Source organism: Pseudorasbora parva, chromosome 3 (assembly GCF_024679245.1).
Source record: "Pseudorasbora parva isolate DD20220531a chromosome 3, ASM2467924v1, whole genome shotgun sequence".
In the NCBI taxonomy this organism is placed as follows: domain Eukaryota; kingdom Metazoa; phylum Chordata; class Actinopteri; order Cypriniformes; family Gobionidae; genus Pseudorasbora; species Pseudorasbora parva.
The window spans coordinates 5719928-5740943 of NC_090174.1; the positions used below are offsets into that span (position 1 = coordinate 5719928).

General features: G+C 36.8%; 1 protein-coding gene across 2 annotated transcripts in view; it reads left to right on the plus strand.

The window, feature by feature from the left end:
• The first annotated feature begins 7090 nt into the window (after window positions 1-7090).
• Window positions 7091-21016, plus strand: part of ephb4a (eph receptor B4a) — a 66337-nt gene continuing 52411 nt past the window's right edge. For both annotated transcript variants that reach the window (XM_067437659.1, XM_067437660.1), the window contains exon 1: window positions 7091-8005. In XM_067437659.1, the coding sequence (XP_067293760.1) occupies window positions 7927-8005 (79 nt within the window). In that variant the 5' untranslated portion in view covers window positions 7091-7926. The remainder of the gene's footprint in view (window positions 8006-21016) is intronic.

Here is a 21016-nt window from a genome sequence, read left to right on the forward strand (position 1 = left end):
AGCTTGCTGCAGTAAATCTGCATACTCAAATGGACAGAAACATTTACATAATATTCCTGAGGACTATTACTGGTGCACCAATCACACGTTAGGTTCTCCCTCAGGCACAAGTGACCATCTACACCTTTAATGTGTGCCAGCCGTCCATTTTAAATAAATGCAGAAATAACTGATCACACTTTAATTTTAAATCTAAAATGTGATATCTATTTCAATCTCAATGCTTTAACTGCAAATTATGTAAGTACATTTTTAGTGTTCCCTGTGGGTTGTAGTCTTGCTGATCCAGTGTTTTCCCCAAATACTAGCGATCCTAAGAGAATGCTCAGAGACTTTGGATAAAATAATTAAGCGACTGAGTTCACTAATTATTGAGGCGATTACCCTGGAGTAATCACGGGCGCAGTAACAATGGCTCATGGTCTGCTTCTTACAGGGATTGCTGCAAATGTTCCAATATGCCACGTCTAACGTCACTGCCGTCAAACCTGCCACAATGCATCTTGACATGCAGATTTACATTTACGCAAATGCACATGAGATTGAGATTTCGTGTTTTTAGAGAACAGTAAATGTGGGGGCGAGCTATCCTAAGACTTTAGAAAGCAGAGCAAAAGTTCGATCACCTTTTATGTATTGTGAGAAACCAATTCAATTCGAGTCACTTTCATGTGATTTAGACATTCTTGTTCCGCTCCTCAAATTTGATTTGATTTTCTCTGAGACATGCACAGATTGTTCCTTCTTTGAAGCCAAAACATGCAAAGGCTGAATTCAGAATAACATGATGTGAATCTCCCGTTCCAGCACATCCCGAAGCCGCTCTATCAGACTGAGATCTGGAGACTGTGGAGGCCGTTTGAGTTTAGTGAACTCACCGTCATGTACGAGCAGAGGTGGACAGTAACTAAGTACATTTACTTGAGTACTGTACTTAAGTACACTTTTTGAGTATCTGTACTTTACTGGAGTATTATTTTATACTTTAACTTCACTACATTTGAATGAAAAATATCATACTTTTTACTCCACTACATTTCTATCAAGGTCCTCAAAGTTGAAAGTTGTTTCTGTAGCTTTGAAAGTCAGTGGATGATTTTGTTCTTCTTTAAGGTGTTTGGGTTTTTGCAGAAAGCCGTTCAGGAATCACTCTTGTAGGGTCACGTGACGTTCAATGATTTCACAGCATTTTTTGAACACTGATCAGTTTATAACAAAATGGAAGAAGATGGATGTCAAAATGCTCATTTTGTCGAGTATTCACATTAACAAAGTTGATTATGTCTTAAGTGAAGGTAAACAGTTGGGAGAATATCAGATGTGTATAAGTGTATTGGATCCGTGCATTCGGCCTTAAAGTGACAGCAGCTTCATAAAGAGCTTTGTAACTTTTATACAAGTATTTAAATGAGTTTAAGTTAGTCGTATGCTAGCCTGTCAGATGGAGCACCACCGACTGGCTTAAACCATGATGGCATGATGTGCATTTATACAATAATAATAAAATAATGTGTTGACATAAAAAGGAAATTTACTTTTGATACAAAAGTACTTCTGAAAACAAATACTTCTGTACTTTTACTCAAGTAAAAATTAGTTTTTAAAACTTTCACTTGTAACAGAGTAATATTTGACCAGTAGTACTTTTACTCAAGTAATGAAGTTGTGTACTTTGTCCACCTCTGTGTACGAGAAACCAGTTTGAGATGATCTGAGCTTTGTGACGGTGCGTTATCCTGCTGGAAGTATCCATCAGAAGATGTTTATAAAGGGATGGATGGTCAGCAACAATACTCCAGTCAGCTTTGGCGTTTAAATGAAGCTCATTGGGTACCAAGAGCCCCAAAGTGTGCCAAGAAAATCTCTCACACACCATTACAGCACCAGCAGCCTGAACGGATCCATGCTTTCATGCTGTTTACGCCAAATTCTGACCCGACCATCTGAAAAGCACTGCAGAAATCCAGACTCATCAGATCAAGCAACGTTTTCCAATCTTATATTTTCCAGTTTTGGTGAGCGCTTGTGAATTGTAGCCTCAGTTTGCTGTTCTCAGCTGACAGGAGTGGCACCGATGTGTCTTCTGCTGCTGTAGCTCACATGTTGAGATGCTCTTCTGAGGACCTCAGTTGTATTAAGTGCTTATTTGAGTTACTGTTGCCTTTATATCAGCAGAACCAGTCTGGCCATTCCCCTCTGACCTCTGACATCAACAAGACACTTTCACCCACAGAACTGCCACTATTTTCTCTTCTTCGGACCATTCTCTATAAACCCTAGAGACGGTTGTGTGTGAAAATCCCAGAAACTGCTCATCTACTGAAATCCACAGACCAGCAACAACCACGCCATGTTCAAAGTCACTTAAATCACCTTTCTTCCCCAATCTGACGCTCAGTTTGAACTTCAGCAGGTCGTCTTGACTGCGTCAATGTGTTGCTGCATGTGATTTGCATTATGAGCAGTTTGACCTAATAAATATGTACCTAATAAAGTGGCCATGAGTGTAAAACGATGACAATTGTTGCATTCGCACCCTATCCATCCTAAATAGTGTTCAAAAATAGAATTAGTGTCCCTCAAATTGTAGTATGTTAAAATGAGTATTCCAAAGATACCCGGATGGTCTACTTCTTCTGGTTATAATCCGAAGTGCAGATCCGTGCACACACTAACCGCTGATATTGCCCACAACCCATTGCGAGTTGGACGAGGATTCAATTAGAACTACAAACTAAAATGATGGCTGATGTGCGGATCCGAAGATTAACTAGAGAGAGATAAAGGGGTTTGAGAGATTAATAATCAACATCTAATCTGACGAAAATATTCAGTGTTATCCAGTTACAAGAATATGTTTGGTCATTAACTTTTAAATGCATCATTATATTCAAATTGCAAACATATGAGGAGACTCTCCGCAAGAACGACCCACGATTGGCAGATCAACGTGCTACATTTCTCTAGTAAACTCGGTAGGAAATTAAATTAAATTAAATGTGGAGGATTTTAACTGTGACACTGATTGAAAGAGCAGTTTAACGGTGACAGGATGCCTGTAAGCGACAGCTGTCAATTAAAGAGGCAGTTATGACGAAGGATATGTCCCAAAGCTTGCCTATACTACACACTCAAAAATGTATTTTTGTTTTCGTCAGAAAAAGAGTGCATACTTTTAGGGAGTAGTGAGGTTAATTGGGATGAAGCAATGGTTTACTTTTGGTGAATTATCCTTTAAAAATGCAGTTTCTACATTTAGAAAAAAAGTCATCATACTGTTAGCAAATACTTCAGTATGGTGTTTATCATAGTGAGCAAAAAAAAGGAAAACAAAAACAAAAAGATAAAACAATATTCAAAACCTGTGCTCAATCTCTTATTTAGCCTAAAGTCAGAGTGAGGGTAGTTTCATTAGATCTGAAGGTAATTGCTCATAAAATGCAAGCACTTTTTTAAATGGCAAGCATTGATCTGATTGGCTTGTAATTTAGTTTCTCTCTGGGATTTGTTTAACTTTTTTTATCAGTGAAACACGTTTTAGTTAAGTATACCTGCTAGAGTTTGTAAATGTGTGTGCCATTAAGCATATAGGAGAAATAGTTTAGTTTGATACACGATAGGTGTATATTCCATGATCATCTCCAATTTCATATTTCCCTTCCTCTAAACATTCCACAAAACCAGCAAACTGCAGTTGTCGTTTAAAAAGGCTCGTCTTCCTGTCCATGTGGGCCGTTCTTGATTAGAAAAAGGTGCAATGTGAACCAGACTTTATGAGATGAGAATGAGAAATACATCCTCTGTTAGTGTAAGGCAGTGTCGTCATATGAGATGAAACTGTAGCCGCATCCCAGAGGAAACAGTAGCTGCGAGCAGAACTTGAAGTTTTGGGGTGTGATCTGCACTAACAGGTATAACTGGTCATTGAACTGTAGTTGAGTGTCTGTAGAGTGCTATTACATGCATGTGAAAATTTCGTACATTTATGCAATCACAGAATATGTCACCCCTGAAATCCATAAAGAAAACTATAACAATGCAGGTTTCCTTCTCGTCCCTCGCCTCACACACACTGCAGTTGAACTAGTCCATTCACGCTTTCCTCTCGCACCTCTCTCCTTGCGACTCCCAAGTCTTCACACTGGGTTTCTCCTCACACACATTAGTCATTATCCTGCTTTTCACACTTACTGGAGTCCACCACACACTCCAGAGAGACAGAGAAACTTCCATTGAGAATTCACTCAAGAGCTGACCACAGACTTCAGACTGATACTGCTTTGATCTTTATGATCAGTGCATTGATATTAAAGTCAATGTGAAACAAAGTTGCTAGATGGCGTAACATACTCAATGGTTTGAGGGAATGTCAGCCGTCATGAGAAGCCAATTCAAAGACAGAGTATGATGTTCCCAACACAATCTCATGGAAAAATCGCTGGCCAATTCATATGAATTATGCGATCCCAATCATACGATCTGCTTACGTACTTATGAATCAAGCATAATAAAATAAAACACAAAAATGAAACCGGATCCATTTTGATTCCATGTTGACTTTAAGGGCAGAGCTCTAGCAAACCTCAAATTTTGGAAATGTCTCAGTCACAACAATTTCTGTCCTCCTCCCCTGTAATTTTTGCATTAACTAGTTGTGATGGTCACACCAGATAAAGTGAATGGAGGAAGCGGTTAAAACAAGTTTGGATATGCTGCATGATGATGACGTCAGCCAGAGATGGAAAGTCATTTTCATTAAAGATTATGAAGACAGAATGGAATAACGCACCAATGAATTAGAAAAGTATCATATGTACACATATATTTTGTTTCCATGTTGACCAAGTTTTGTGAATGCATCTATTAGGTCTGGATTCACATCATCTATACTGGTTTTGACCCATATTCTCACCAAAGCGATAATTTAAAATAGTTTTTGAAGGAGGGCATTACCTCAAAAGAAGAACCTCATGCACATTACATGAGGTAACTCAAGTTTCTCATTCTTAATATTGCCCTCATCTGCATTTAAAACGAGTTAAACATCAAATAAAACGTGTCACGGCATGATTTCGCTTCCTTTTCCAGTAGCTCTTCTCTCAAAGGTCCTCACACTTTCTCTCTGCAAGCGTTTTGAGTCTCACACGTTTCCTTTATGTCCTTCCTGCAGCAGCTAATGATTTACAGCGAGAAGACAAGTGCTTGAATTAGCATGACAAGAACCAGAGTCAATGTGCAATCCTTGAGCCAAATAACACGCCAATCCACATAGGTGTGATGAAGAGGGCTCCAGAGATGCATTAGCATCGGAATTAAAGAGGGAAAGCTCACTATGCGTGGTTTCATCCTTACTTTTGAATGAAAAAAGGTTGTGACAGCTTATTTGAAGATGTTATGCTGTGGTCTGGGTTTTCAGCAGACGAGCTGATCTAAGTGCTGATAAGAGTTAAGACCAGGGCTTGGCAGTAACTTTTTCGCTCACCACGCAGCCACTGTGGCTAGTGGTTTTCCAAAGTGCCATTTTCACTGGCCACAATTTTGACATTGTGTTGGCTCAAAAAAAAAGTTATAACAACTTTAAATGAATTTACTTTCAACCAACAAGCACCGAGATGGTGGAACTTTATCATTTGTAGCATAAACACAATCTGATTATTTTACATGTAGCCTATATTTAATGAACAAGTAAGATATCAATGTTTGCCTTTGTGCATATACTCTAAAAACTTTAATAATAAACATTAAACACTGACACATCTTTCTCTTCACTAAAAACAAATAAATGAACACTATATTTCAACATTTATTCTCCTTATCCAGTCCTATGCGAAGCAGGCTGAGAAATCAAATCAACATCCAAATTTTTTATAGATTTAAAAATATATATTATTTCATAATATGCCAGCACGGTTATGAGGCCACTTTCACTTTAAGACCTGATGCACGGATCCATTACACTGTTACACATGCGTTTTCTTTCTCAACTGTTTAGGTTCACCTAAAACACAACTGACTGTGTTGAATACTCACAAAGACTGGCATTTGACATGGGTATTTGACTGTTTAAGTGCAATAAGCAGCGAAATATAACTCAATTTAGTAGAGTCGGCTTTATGTGCATGACTGTGTGTTTGAGTAAAATTTGCCGAAATTCAAGCCCCGTAATACCAACAATATTCATCTGGAGCAAACAAAAAAGCGAGTGAGTGAGGGGAGACGGGTTGTGGAAAGATGAAAGAGCGAGAAAGCGCAGCTGGTATCGCATATCCGCAGAAAATGTGTATTGGAACCATTTCAGATATTTCTGTATCAATATGTCTTGAAAAATCTATATGTTTGACAACACTACGTTGCAGAGTTTATTATTTCAGATACCTTTTAAAAACTACAACAAATTAAATTTGTATATAAAATTGGCGGGTATTAATGTCAAGTTCTGGATGCTACTACTGTATACTTTACCTAAAGTACTGTTGTTTTTCATGCGTTACAGTTATAATATCAGATAGTAATAGTCTGATATACTTATTATTACTGAATTATTATTTGCTGTACAATGCTATTTTCTCCACGGGACTTGGAATAGACTGGACTTTCCTTATTTTTATATAGAAAATAATGTTTGTAGAGATATTCCATAATTTCCAGCCTTGGACAATGACAGCACAATGTTTTACATTTCCCTGATATTTCTAGGTTGTCCATGCAGGGGAACCCGGTAAGTAGACTAGCCTACTTCACACAACATCATGGTACAAAACAGCTATGATTAGAAAAAAGCAAGGAAGAAATTGATTTCAACATTAAACATTCCTTAAAAAAACACTAACACTATTGATTCCAAGGCAATTTAAAATGTGGTCTAAACAGTTCGGAAGTAATTACAGAGAGCATAACTTCGAGAGGAACTAATGTGCAACATTACACACCCTAAAAACAACGACCTAACTAACTTGCCAAAGAAGACAGAAAAAATATTATCGTAAACATCTATTTCTCGTCCTAAAGATTGGCTTTTGTGACCGGCATGGTGAATTGTCCTAGTGGAGGGGTGCGTGTAGGAGGTGCTTTGAGAGGAGGAGACTGCTCCTCCAGTCGCATTGACCACCTCACATCTGCTGCGAGCGGCTGAAGACTGAACACCTCGTACCAACTTCTTGGATTTGCCGAGATTTTTCCCTCATCTCGAACGCTATTATTTTGACGAACTACTGCGCGATTTCCCTGCATTCACCATCGGATAAGCAGCATGATGTTCGCTCGTTGAGTTGGCATATGGTTGCTTTCACGAATCGCTTTTATTTCGCAGGATATTCGTGTTTTTAAAGATACAAAAGGTCGTGGTGGATTCACTGACGGAAACATTGGACGAGCTAGGACGTCGATGTGATTTAAACCCCAGACGAATACAAACATTTATTTTCACACTGGCCTATCGGATTTGTTTTATTAGGTGGATTTTAAAAAGCCATCCCATTTCAGAGGGGAAAATTAGGACAAGTCGACCTACACCCCTCACAAAGGGGCTCCACGCACGGCATGTTGTTACTCCATATGTTTTGGCAAAACTAGAGCTCATGTTTGCGTGTAGATAAAGAGGTCGTTTGGGAGATTATGTTCGGTTTCGTGGTCTTTAAAATTATTTTGCCATTCTATTAGCTTAGAAAGTTAAAAGTGATTGAACTAATTTTCACTTTAAATTAGAATTTCTATAACCAACTTTACTGATGCAGTTCTCCATATAATTCAACAGTTTTAGTCTGAAGTTAAAAGTTTTTTCCCCACTGGCTTTTCTCTGATCTGTGACGACTCCCACCGTGCGATTGTTCATTCCTGATGGGTACAAGACCCAGCTGACGATTCTTGAACTTTCACACTGTTTGCCCATCTTTAAACATTAACCACTAAAACACTCGTGATTCCACGATGGAGCTCTTCTCCAGGAATGTGGCCGTGCTCTGGATTATCCTGCTGGAGTTCCTGCTCAAATCAGTTGCGGAGGAAGGTAGGCTAACTCAATCGTTTTATTAAACGCAACTACCTGTTGGCTCCTTAAAGATTAAGACGGATTGTTCCATATAAAGGTGTTTTTGGATGGTAATGATCTGTAGCCATATAACGCAAGAGCAATTTTATGTTATTCACTGTACAGGCAGCCTAATATTGTCTGGCCATCCCTGATCGAACACTAGACGTCTAGTCGATGTGTGGTTTCATCTGGAAGATTACATGTTTTTTTTTTTTTTTTAATTGTTTGTTCATCCTCAATACGTCTCTAAAACGTCTTGGACACTTTACCTCAATAGCCCACATTGTTAAACGCTCAGTGAGAACCCAGCTAACAATTTTTGGTTCCCAGAACGTTCCCAGAACGTTAGTTTTTGGTTCCCAGAACGTTCTCAGAACGTTAGTTTTTGGTTCCCAGAACGTTAGTTTTTATGGTTTGTTTTTGGTTTTCTAGGAAAGTTTTCTTAACGTTCCCAGAACGTTATTCTAACGTTCCCAGAACGTTATATTAACATTTTTATGACGTTATTCTAACGTTATGCTAACGTTATTCTAACGTTATTTTAACGTTATGCTAACGTTATTTTAACGTTATTCTAACGTTATTTTAACGTTATTCTAACGTTCCCAGAACGTTATTCTAACGTTCCAAGAACGTTATATTACCATTTTTCTGACGTTATTCTAACGTTATGCTAACGTTATTCTAACGTTATTCTAACTTTTTTCTAATGTTCCCAGAACGTTATATTAACGTTTCTCTAACGTTCTTTTTTATGGTTTGTTTTTGGTTAGCCAGGAAGGTTTTCTTAACCTTTAACCTCAAAGATTAAGGTCCCCTTAACCTCAATTCATTATTTTAGTTTTTTTTTTGTAAAATAAAACAGCAAATCTATATAAATAATCAGCCTACAATCCATGTTTTTGTTGATTCATTGTTTAATTGTTGATAGAACATTAAAATCATGAGCAAAGGTCCAAGAACATTATTATTAAACAAAACATTAACAAGAACATTAACAACAAACAAACACATTTTCATTTAACACTACTTTTAACAATAACTATTAGTTGTATATTGTGCACATTAAAAATATTTAATAGATTCAAAGAAATATATATTACAATAAACTTATTTTACCACTTTCAAACACTTTTAGCAAACGTTGATTTAAATTATGCATTTCTGCACTCGAAAGCCGCATCTTCACCACAGTCATCTGTAAATATAACAAAGAATAGTCATATTATAACTAAGAAATGTAAAAAATTATATTCTCGTTTATCTGCCTTAAAAAGCAAAAAAAAAAATCTCAATAAGAGATGAGAAAATCAATGAAAAAGGAAAGCACTTTATCAGGCTGCAATGTTTAGGTTAAGTAATAGCGATCAGTTATTGCCTTTAAAGTGAAATAACTGAACCTATAGGAGGGAACCTATAGCCTGATAAAAATGCTGATTTAAAAAGAAATGTCAGGTACTCATAATAGTTAAAATTATTATACACACTATTAAGGCAAGGCCAGTTTATTTATATAGCACATTTCATACACAATGGCAATTTAAAGTGCTTTAAATAGAAAGGAATTAAAATAGGGATAACAAATGCATAAGAAAAAGAATACCATGTAAAGAGAATTACAAATAATAGAATGATGATAACCAAAGAAAAAAACAGGTAAACTAAAGCAGTTAAAAGAATTTAAAAAAAAATGGTGCAATCAGTCGGACGTACAGTGCTCAGAGCTCATTCAGTAAACGCACAGCTGAACAGATGTGTTTTGAGTCTGGATTTGAATGTGGCTACTGTTGGAGCTCATCTGATCTGTTCAGGAAGCTGGTTCAGCTACGGCTGGCATAATAGCTAAAGGCAGACTCTCCTTGCTTTGAGTGAACTCTTGGTATTTCTAACTGACTTGATCCTGCTGATCTGAGTGATCTGTTGGGTTTGTATTTAATCAGTATATCTGCGATGTATTGAGGTCCTAGCTCATTGAGTGATTTATAAACAAGTAATAGTACTTTAAAATCGATCCTAGATGTAACTGGAAGCCAGTGTAAAGACCTGAGGACTGGTGTGATATGGTCATATTTTCTGGTTCTGCTCAGAATCCTGGCAGCAGCGTTCTGTATGAGCTGCAGCTGTCTGGTCTTTATGGGAAGGCCGGTGAGAAGGCCGTTACAATAGTCCACTCTACTGGTGATGAAAGCATGAACGAGTTTCTCACTTACAAAATTATTACAAGTTATTACAAAATAAGTTTTTTAATAAGTTATTTTATTATTTACAAAAATAAGTGAATGTTGCAAAAAGAAAAAATGTAATTAAGCCTGTTCACGACACGTGCTAGTCTATCATTCACTTCTGAGTAAAAAAAATTGCTTGTCTTGATTATTTTTTATATTAAAAAGAAAATTGTGTCTAATATGAAAGGGACCTAATGGTAATTAATTTTTTTTTGGAACTGTCATATTAAATCGGTGTCATTTTCAGTCGTGATGATACCGACCCTACCTAATAAGCAATATAAGTGCTTGCATTTAAACCCATTTTAATAATCCAGCATTAAAGCATTAATTCACTAACTGTTGATGCATTTATCTAAACGTAATCATTAAAATCATAAAGTAAATATATCTTCATATTATGTCTTGAAAGATAAATATATTAAAACAGATGGCTATAACTATCGGCATCTTTAGTTAATCTAAACCCAGATACTGGTGAGGTGTTTGATAGTAAAAATTCATACTTACAAAGCCAAAGACAGTGTCTGGGCTCCTTAAAGAGACTTTTGGGTGGATTTAGCAGTTGTTGATACACAAGCAAGAGAGAGAAAAAGAAGAAAACATCAAAAGACTGCAAACATTACCTTTTAAGGAAATTTAACATATATATAAGAAACATGACAGAATGTAAGTTAGATATTGCAAATGTCTGTACAAGTTAAAAATGCACCGACAAATGCACAAAACAATGCATTTGATGAGACCACAAGCATTTAAGTTACAGATACATTTTTATTATTGACGTTTATTATTATTGGTATTATTATTATTATTATTTTATTATAAAATGACGGATGGCGAGTCTTTTCTGACAGTTCGCGCGCTCATAGCTAAATCTATGACAGAGCCTCGTCCATTTGGGAAGGAGCTCACGCAGTCAGGGGAGGCTCGCCCAGCGGAGCCTGGCGAAAGTATAAACAAGGCTTTCAATTACAAACAAAGTGAAGATTATATTTATTGATGATAATCGTTTAAATAATTTATTGTAAAGTTATGTTTACATGAGAGATATAATCGTAAAAAACGAAGGAGCATAATGAGTGATTGAAAGCACGCACGATCGACGTCACACAGATATAACGGATTTAACGGCCACTTATAGCCTAACGACTTTTGACAGTGCGGACGAGTGGTTATAGCACAAAAAAGAGACGGAAACCCAGATTATGTGAGAAAGTAAATATGGTAAATCTACTGGAAAACACTGTTCGTCAATTTTATGACAATTGATTGAGTTCTTGTGTAAGCGGTCATTATCCTGAGAATAACGAACTTCCTCTCCAAATTGATTATTATCCTGTCTATAATTATATGTATTTGTGTTTCGTTGGGCATATGGTTTCAATAATTTAATTGAAATAAAACCGTTAAGAAAAAAAAATCACTTTACCTCAGAAAAACTGGCGGTGCTGGGGATAGATATGTAGCCTATTCGTAAATATGACAGCGATGTCCAGTCAGTGTCCAATCAGAAGTGAGTCGGGCTGCGCACGCGATGGTCTTATGCCCGCTGCCATGGTTTCACGGGCTTGGCACGCGAGTAATAATTTGTGAAAGAAGTATTAAAGTTTATATATTATATTTTTTTAAGAATTGAATGTACATTTATATAACGATACATTCCTTTATATTACTAATAATTGCATTATTACAAAAAATCTGTGATTCCATAAATAATTTTAACAAACTTCGTTTGTAGGCTATATATACAGTACAGGCCAAAAGTTTTGGACACATTACTATTTGTAATGTTTTTGAAACAATTTTCTTCTGCTCATCAAGCCTGCATTTATTTGATCAAAAATACAGAAAACATTGTAGTAATGTGATATATTACAATTAAAAATTTTGGTTTTCAATTTATTATAGGCTACTTTAAATTATAATTTATTTCTGTGATGCAAAGCTGAATTTTCAGGATTGTTGAAAAAAAAGACTGACCCCAAATTACTGACCAGTAGTGTATATTGTTATTACAACATATTTCTATTTTTAAAACATTTGTTTCTTTTTTTCTTCTTCTTTTTTTTTATTCATCAAAGTATTATAAAAAAAAAAAAAAGTATCACAGGTTATGAAAAAATATTATGTCCATCATGTGACACTGAAGACTGGAGGAATGATCCTGAAAATTTAGCTTTGCATCACAGAAATAAATGATCATTAAAAGTATAATAAATTGAAAACCAATTTGTAATGAAGTTCGTAAAGGGAATGGGAAGGATCGGGAACCGGCGAACGTTCAACAACTTTTAATCAAATAAATAAACAAAACGAAAGTAACGCGGGCAGCCCGCACACGCATAACAAAACTCAACATAAAGTCCTCTCTCGTCTTCCACTGTCTTCGCTCGTCCCTCCGCCGTGGTGAGACGAGACCGGTGTCGCGCAGCTGGCATTCATTATCACTCGCCTCGCTGCTTGCCACACAATTATTTTAAATTGTAATAATATATCACAATATTACATTTTTTTCCTGTATTTTTGATCAAATAAATGCAGGCTTGATGAGCAGAAGAAACTTTCAAAAACATTACGAGATGTAAGCGCTTTGAGTGCCTAGAAAAGCACTATATAAATGTAAAAAAATATTATTATTAATTATTATTATTACAAATAGTAATGTGTCCAAACTTTTGGCCTGTACTGTATATATATATATATATATATATATATATATATATATATATATATATATATATATATATATATATATATATAACTTTTTCAATTAAATGTGTATAGATTTTTTATGTTCTGCTTTTTTTTTAAAGCTTCTGTGAAGATTATTTCGTTTCGTTCGTCATTAAAAATTGTGAAAATGGACCTGTTGGAGTTATTTTTCTTGATAGATTATCTTGTTTTCTTTATCTTCTATATTACCTTAAACACTGTTCATGAAAAAAAAAAAAAAACATTCACTATATGAGATTATAAACGTCTTACCCATCTCCCCATCTTCTTTACTAGTGAGATGTGTACTGGAGAACCTGGAGTACACATCTGGACCATACTGTAGCACTGGAGAGTCATTCAATTCATCTTTTTAGATGGCAACACATTTTCTTACCCGGAATGAAGGAATTGTTCATTCTTGGTGTGAACTTCGTAGCCATCACACTTTGAGTTTGTGGAGAATTTGTAATCTCAATGAACTTTGTCCACTTAATGCTTTGTCCAGGTGCTTTCCTGACTTTATGAATTACTCAAGTTTCTTCTTCTTCTTCTTCTTCTTCTTCTTCTTCTTCTTCTTCTTCTTCTAGTACTCAAATGGAAGGGCTTATATATCCACTGGAGTCCTCAATGGCATGGTTATCCACCTCTAGTTAATTCTATGTTTTATATGTTCTTCTGAGTGCTCACTCATCCATGCTTAAAATGTCTCAAATGATAATGATCTATAAGTTGTTAGTTTATTCAAAAAATAACCTTCAATTCTAGGAACGTTGTTTTATGGTTGCAAAATAATAACCTAAAATTAACCATTAGGTAATGTTCTCTAATAGTTATTTCTTGGTTATTAAAAAAAATAACCACCCTCCAACGTTCTAGGAACGTTGTTTTATGGTTGCAAAATAATAACCTAAAAATAACCATTAGGTAACGTTCTCTAATAGTTATTTCTTGGTTATTTAAAAAGTAACCACCCTGCAACGTTCTGGGAACGTTATTTTATGGTTGCAAAATAATAACCTAAAAATAACCATTACGTAACGTTCTCTAATAGTTATTTCTTGGTTATTTAAAAGTAACCACCCTGCAACGTTCTGGGAACGTTATTTTATGGTTGTAAAATAATAACCTAAAAATAACCATTAGAGAACGTTCTCTTTAAGTTATTTCTTGGTTATTAAAAAAATAACCACCCTCCAACGTTCTAGGAACGTTGTTTTATGGTTGCAAAATAATAACCTAAAAATAACCATTAGGTAACGTTCTCTAATAGTTATTTCTTGGTTATTTAAAAGTAACCACCCTGCAACGTTCTGGGAACGTTATTTTATGGTTGTTAAAAATAAAACCTAAAAAGAACGTTCCCCTAACGTTAGTATTTGGTTCCCAAAAAAATAACCAAATGGGAACCAAAAACTAACGTTAGGGGAACGTTCTGTGTTTGCTGGGAAGCATTCATGAATGTAGACTATGCGATGCATAGTTAGCACTAATACTAAATTTATGGTCTGGTTCATTATTTTGTTACTGGGAGATTGAGTTATTAACGCCTTTATTTGTTGTTGGCGTGGAACAATTGAATCTAGATGGTATGTTTTTTTCCCCTTTAAACGAATCCTTTTTTACAAAGGGACTCTCAAACGGGTTGGTTCGGGTGTCACTTTAAAAGTAATAATTATCTCTTAGAAAGAGCGAATGTGGAGACAACGTAGAAGCTCACATGGTCTCTACACCCCTGCTTTCACATCTACCCATTTAAGTGCTCTTTAATAATCAATATAATTACTATACTCCTGTAATCACTATAGACTGCACTCAATAACATTGATTTCATTCTTAAGCCGTTCCTTTTGTCTTCTTTCCACTCTGGAAATTGCCGTTGGGTGGATCAAACGGAGTGCAGCTCAAATAACACACGCAAATGCTAAATTACAAAGAGGATGGGCGATATATGGACGTCTTGGGTCGATAGAAATTTGAGTCCTGTATTGTCAGGGGACATTCCATCCAGTAACCTCAATACGTAGCATTTGATCAATAGAATGATGAATGGCTGTTCATGGAGGTTTTAGCGCCTGCAATGGAAAATTGTGGTGGATTTAAGGAGATGTGGTAAAGGTGACTGCATCGATACCTGTTGTAAGTGTATCAGTTTGCCGCAGGCTGCTTAATCGATGGCAGACGGACGATTCGGATTAGTTCCGCATTACATGGCGGTGTGCACACACCTGCTCCCCACATGCCGAAATCAATTAACTGACCTGTGTGACAGACACGCGCAGGTGATGCTCCTCTAACATCAATTAATGAGTTATTGACGCATTTCTGTCGGTAGGCCTAATTAGCTGACGAGTGTCAGAAATACTGCTCTCAAGTAAGCAAAGCTTTCAAATCCGGAACGGAGACGCTGTCTGGGGCAAGAGATCTGTTTATGTTATTTGGGACTACTTTAATGTGCTGTCCATGAAGCAGTATTTTGCATTAGCCTACTTAATTAAATGTAGGGGCTAACAATGGAAACTTTCCCCTTCCTTTTTGTGGTATAGCGCCTGTCAGGCCTTTTTCGCTGTACAATTAGTTTTAGTTATTTGAATGGAAATGTTGGTTTCCATTGGCCAAAACTTCGTAGTTTTTTTTATTTTACTTATCAACTTTTACCCCCCCCCCTTATTTTTATTTAAAGTTATACCCAAAATTGAAACTTGTCATTTACTCGCCCTCAAGTAGTTCCAAACCTGTATTTCTTTGCTCTGCTGTACAAGTCGAGAAGATCTCAGCCCCCATTGAGTACCATAGTACTAGTATATGGGGGCAGAGATCTGCTTGGTTACAAACAATATTCCAAATATCTTTCATCTCAATGCAAGTGTTACTTTAGGCCCTTGTTTCATACCAGATTTTTGCTAAAATTAATGTGTCCGACTCGCTAACTGTGCCCAATAATTCGCTGAGGTTGGGAAGGGGGTTGCTTTGGCGCTTGTAAAGACTAATATGGTGAAGTCAGTAACAGAAGCAGCAGGGGGGAGATTGGATTTGATTCTGTAGTAACTCAAACCCCTGCGTGAGATTAAACTAATGCCAGATCTGTGAGGATCACTGCACTGATCTCTAATTCCCTTTGTGAGGAAATATCAGCTAAAAAGAGTGCGAGGTAACAATGGCTTTCATGTGAGGTCAGAGCTCAGGAACTCTTCTGTCTTCCGTCTTCTGTTACCCTGGAGCAAAAAGAGCTTATCCATTTCACCTTATGCCACTTATTTCTCACTGTCTTAGTCATTTCATCTGCGTCTTCTCTCTCTGTTATACGCACATGCATTCAGTCTCATGGATTTGCTATGTTTGGAATGGAATGCTAGTGTACTATGTAGTGTATAGCCTACTGTCCTTTTTTTTGCATGTGAAGTGGCATTCAGTGAACTTGTCAAGCATTGCTACATTATCATCGCATGGACACACTAGAAGCAACAGTTGATTTCCTTTTTTCATCTAATTTCAGCGGTCCAATCATGTGATTTTGCTTCAGTTTTACAATTAGCAGGTCAACTATGTAATAAATGCAGCAACATCCATGTTAAAGGGATAATTCACCCAAGAAATTAACATTTAGGGATTTACTTATGCTCAAGGAATTCCAAACCGTCATTAGTTTCTTTCTTCTGTTGGACACAAAATATATTGAAGAATGTTTGGACACAAAATATATTGAAGAATGTTTGTAATCTGTTTTTTTCTTATTATAGAAGTCAACTTTCAGAGGCCTGTTGCATGAAGCTAGCTGAACAAACTCTGAGTTTCATAGTAGGTTTAGAGTTGACAAATCCAGATAAATCCAACCTGGTTTAGATCAAGTTCAATCGTTTCTCAAAGCTCGGTATAAACTTTCGCTGTCAACTCAGGTTTAATCCAGACTTTGCGATTAACTCTGAAGCGCGTGCTCCTGAAAGTGTGACACATGCAGCAAACAGCCAATCACAGCGTCCGTTTGATTCACTTCTCTTCTGAAGATTGAGAGATCGTTTTGAAATGAAATGTGTTTACAAGGCAGGAATTAACACTGCTGCTACGGCGAGAGTTTGAGAAGGTGCTGGAAGAATATCTGACTATAAAAATGCATGATGTGAATCAAAGAAATATGCCTGAAAATTATAGGGTCACAAAGAGCTCAAATGAATACATGTTGTTAAAAAATAATTATGAATGTATGTATTATATTTATATTACTATTTGGCTACTTGTCAATTAATATATTATTTATATGAACATATATGAATTCAAAGTGATTATAATTCATACAATATAAATGTAATAAATAATTAGCACCAAAAGATGCACAATTTTATTTCAAAAGTTTTTTTTTCATTATAAACTGCTTTAATTTGGAAAAGCGGCTCCAGAGCAGGTTAGTCGTTTAGTGTAAGTTACCATGATGAACACTGATAAAAACCAATCCACCTTCTTGAGCCCGATTAGCCATAGTTTGCGCAAACTAATCTAGAACTTACCTGGGTAACAACTGAAACCAGCTTTGTGCAACAGGCCACTGGTTACCAACACTCTTCAAAATATCGTCTTTTGTGTTCAACAGAAGAAAGAATCTCATACAGGTTTGCAACAACTTGAAGATGAGTAAATTATGATTTTATTTTCGGGTGAAGTATGCCTTTAAGAGGCATTTGTGTGTGTTGCAAACAACGCATGGCCAGCAGATACAGTCAAACGCATTTTAGAAAGAAGATTTTTCAAAGTAGTATATAAAACTTTAAGATTTTTTGAGTGCTTTTTATTTATTTTCTACTTTCTACTTTCATGTTTAATTCAATGTGTTACGTTCTGCTTCATTTGAGCAATTTATGAGTGAAAATTGTTTTCATGCCAATCAATTTTTTTTTAAGTGTAATGATGCAAAAAAATTCTCTTTTTGTGGTTCTTTTTGGCCATGGTGAAGTTTCCTCTACTTCTCTCCCGCTGCAGAAATGCACATCCCTCCCCAGAAATCCTATTAAATGGAACTGATTTTTATAAGACAGGGATTTGCATTTAAAGCAGCGCTCTCCTCTCTCCCCCGCTCCTCTCTCTCTCTTTGGTTGTTAATCCTGTGATTAGCCGCTTGAAGATTTAAACTGCAGCTCTGCGTCTCATCTCTAATCATCAATCCCGCACCTTTACTCTCTACAGAGTTTCAACAGTATGTTTGTCTCAAACCCAGAGAGCTTCCTGTGTGTGTGTGTGTATGCATGGCGGATATCATGTGGAAGGAATCCTTTTTCAACTTTCATTCTTTCATGTGTGTTTTTTGGTTGTTTGAGTGTGTGGTTGGCATTGCCCCGGTTGTTGATCCAAACACTGTGCAGATTGATAGGATGATAACAGCGCTCAAGCAGCTCTTGTTTGGATTGGGGATCTCTCTCTCACTCTGTCGCTCTCTGTCGCTCTCTCTCTCTCTCTCTCTCTCTCTCTCTCTCTCTCTCTCTCTCTCTCTCTCTCTCTCTCTCTCTCTCTCTCTCTCTCTCTCTCTCTCTCTCTCTCTCTCTCTCTCTCTCTCTCTCTCTCTCTCTTTTTTCAGCCAGTGCATCAGTGTCAATACAGCCCTGATGGATGAGGGGCTGACAGCATAAGAGTCTCTCTTTTTATCCCTTTTCTCTCTGTCGCCATTATTCCCTCCTACACGCCTCTACAAGCGGTTGAGAATCACCATTTAGCATGAGAGAAGACCTTTGACCCTTCACAATCAGTGCAGAAGGAAGAGAACCGATCAGGTGATTGAGGAACTGTGGTGGATGTAGTGGATCATTTCTGTAAGTGGACAAGCATTTATGTGGTGACACATTTCATATAGAGTCACAAAGAAGTGTTTGGCAGGATCATGCTCATGTAATCCAACCAATTATAACTTGCCTCACTCTTCCAACAGTTGTCCAGGATTGATTTAAACCATCCTTTAGAGCCGATTAGAGGCACTTTATTGGATTCTTGGCAACCATCACATACTGCATGTCCTTAAACATTTTTCCCAGTCTTGTTTACAGTGAGAAGGACTAAATATCTCGAAGCAAGATAACTTTAGCCGAGTAGCAGAATTATGGCACATAATCAAATTTCCTTTCAGAGCATCTTGAATTAAGTTTTTCTTACCTCACTGGCAAACTCTTGTTTTATGTACGATATTTGTAGTGAAAAATAATATTTGTTGACGTTGAAGGTTCTGACGCGGATTATTTCTGCCTCTAGTCAACATGTCAGGTCTAGTTGTAAACCCAAATCAGCTTGTGCCAGACTTAAAAGCAGTTCACTCAAAAAGTCTCAGTATATTGTGTAATCATTTACTCACCCTGATGTCATTCCAAAACTATAAGAATTTTGTCATCTTTGAAACGTAAATGAAGACCTTTTAATGAAACCTGAAAGATTTCTGCCCCTCCACTGAAAGTCCATTCCACCAAAACTTTGAAGTTCATAAAGAGATTGGAAAAGAAATCCAAATATATCGAGCAGTTTAATCCAAGCGTAATCCATTGATCAAGACGCATACATAGAGCTTAAATGTAGTCTATATACATTTTGAAGATGAATGAAAGTTGAACCAAGCAATTTTGCATTTAAAAGATGTTTAATAGCCGTTCAAACACAGCCCTGATGTCTAGGCCAGCCAAACAGAGTCTGGAACATGAACATGTCAAAGAAATGAAACACCTTGTAATCACTGATGACTTTGCTTACATGATGGAATATCATACATCTCAGAAGTTATTGCGACGTAACCAAATTCAAGGTTATTGTGGCTAGAAGTGAGTTACTCATATCCGGACTATATCGGGTGTGTTAACTGAGAAGGTGAAATGATGGGAACTATTGCTCGCTGGGAAAGTCTTATGGGTTTAGAATGGGACAACACAAGAGTGAGTAATTGATGATAGAAAATGTACTCTTTAACACCATGTGGTCAGTATATCATAGCATCATTGTCAGTCCAGGAACATTCTCAATCAGGAATTTTGGGTTGAGATTTACAGTTGCAAGGTTTTTTGGTATGGCTAGAGTTGAAACTGATTGTTTGATATTAATGTTGTTCCTGAAACCACATGTTCCCTTTGCCAGAGAGTTAAATGCTGCACTGTTTGTCTTTTTCACCTTTAGGAGCGCCTGAAAATAATCCCTTCCCTTTCATTTTCAGTCTGTCAGACACTTCATAGAAATGAACTGTTGGTTCTGGTACTGTTAATTGAGCAGCTCAGGCAGCTGCTTCTGTAATATACCTGCTCCAAACGCTTGGCTTGTGTGACTTAATATGACACCAAAATGAGTTTGTGTGCTCATTCAAAGACATCAGTACTCGGAATTAGTTCTCTCCAAAAACAAAACCTAGCATTTAGCTTAATTGCCAACCACTTATCTTACATCAAACTCAAACTAAAAAAGAAGTTTTGATTATGAAAATCCTATGTACACTGCCCAGCCCCTCCTGGGATTTTGGATATAACTTGGCAAATGCTTTATTGCAGTGAGTATTGTGTTTCTAGCATGTTGTATGTTTGGTAACAGTTCTTCTAACCCTAACTAATGGAGTGTGTAGCTTTTCATTTCTTAAACAACCATGTTAGGAAGGCACACCATGGCCATATTCCAGGACGACAATGTCCAGATTTATCAGGCTCAAACTGTGAAAGAATGAAGAATAATTTTCACATATGAATTGGCTCCTTTGGGTCTTAAATTCATTGAAAGTTTTTGTACTATGCTGGAGGTGACTTTACAGAATGCTGGACTCTTGCATTGATCTGGACCTAAAATTGGGGGATCTCTTGATGGAAATAACATCACTAAATTTATTTCCATCAAGAGGTGCACTTAAATGTGTCTAATATGATAAACAGAGCTGCATTACCTAATAATGACCGGAAAAAAGCGGATGTGTCCCGTCGTAGTAAAAGTCCCGGTGTTTTGCGAGCTGTGTGTTTGTGTAACAATCGCTCCAGCGGCCGTGCTCAGCTCCACAACACTCGGTCCTGCTCTGCTTTACACTACAGTAACGTTAATAACCGCGTCCATC